General features: G+C 44.6%; 1 protein-coding gene across 1 annotated transcript; it reads right to left on the bottom strand.

Annotated features, from left to right (window-relative positions):
• Nucleotides 1-644: 644 nt before the first annotated feature.
• Nucleotides 645-1184, bottom strand: PPTG_23378 (hypothetical protein; the record flags this gene model as incomplete). The annotated part of the gene is made up of 1 exon (XM_008910152.1): nt 645-1184. Exon 1 carries the CDS (start codon nt 1164-1166, stop codon nt 645-647), a length of 522 nt encoding a protein of 173 aa, XP_008908400.1. The 5' UTR covers nt 1167-1184.
• Between the last annotated feature and the right edge of the window lie 94 nt (nt 1185-1278).

Raw genomic sequence — 1278 nt, 5'->3', positions numbered from 1 at the left:
ACTACTTTGACTTAAACGCAAAGGGGATAGTGCAAAGGAATGCACACGCCTCGTAGGGGGGGGGGGGGGGGAGGCATCAATATCTGGGAGCTCGTGGCGGCCTGCTCGTTCTGCGTCGTTGCAGCTCGTTCTGCGTCGTGGCAGCCAGTTAGTTCGTGCCAGGCGATGAGTCTTCGGGTAACAAGCAATGTGCAACTGGAAGAGTAGTTATAATATTAAATAGTGGGTTGTCATAGTTGTTGGTTTTGTATGTGCAATCGAGAACCAATTTATCAAAATGATATCGAGTCAATCCAATGTATCTGGATGGGTCCACAAAAGATATTGTAATCTTTTTGAGGCTGACTCGGTATCGTAATAGTAATGAACTTTGTGCTTGTTCAACTCAGCAAAAAGTGCTCCAACCACATTTGAAGAAGATTTTTACGTCTATTCGCTTTTTGATTGGATATGTATTTTGGTATCACCAAAGTGTCGATGTCATTATGAAGAATCGTAGGGTACGTTTTGCTAGTCGAGATACCAACAGCGGAATGCGCTAAAATCAAATCATTCACACTGACATCACTTGTAGTATGACAACGTTTTGCTTCTCTTTGACGATGTGCAACGTGCACTCGAGGGTCATCAGATTTTGCGTGTGACTACCGTCCCTTGTATATTTGATCCGCCACGGTCCCTTGAATTCCTAATATCAACAGGAGAGATTTTAATTCGCATTGAACAGCCAGTACGCATTGATCATCGATCTGGTAGCTGCCGATCTTCTTCACGAAGTTTCCGAGTGTTTTTCTGTGTCGCTGATCGCAGGCAAAAAGTCTGTAAACAATGCCACCTTCCAAATTTCGCTCCAATTGCTTTCTTGCTACATTAAATCCATGACTCAGTGTCCACTCATGGATAACAGCTACTGTTTCTTCTTCCGAAGGGTTAATACCTTCTGGAGGAGGCACAATAGTAACTTGAAAAGAGCCGAATGCACTTGCACAAGTTTCATTATTTGTCTGTACGGGGGATCGTCGAACACTGCTATTGTTAGCATGTATCGGCCCACGGGTAGCTGTTCCGATTGAGTGAAGACGATACTGACATGCGAGTTCAACTGTCATTACCGACGTTGATATCAAACGTCGGTGTGTGTGTGCGGGAGAGAGAGATGGATCCATAGTTACGCTAACGACGGCTGATCTTTGACTTAGCTATTTGTGACTTGGCCTTAGCTGGTTGTGACTGTGTGGGCAGCTTTAAATGTCTCGTGCGATTATCACCTCTCGCTTA

This window comes from Phytophthora parasitica (assembly GCF_000247585.1).
Source record: "Phytophthora parasitica INRA-310 unplaced genomic scaffold supercont2.36, whole genome shotgun sequence".
NCBI lineage: Eukaryota > Oomycota > Peronosporomycetes > Peronosporales > Peronosporaceae > Phytophthora > Phytophthora nicotianae.
The sequence above is the reverse complement of the archived record's forward strand: the minus strand, read 5'-3'. Positions and strand labels throughout refer to the sequence as shown.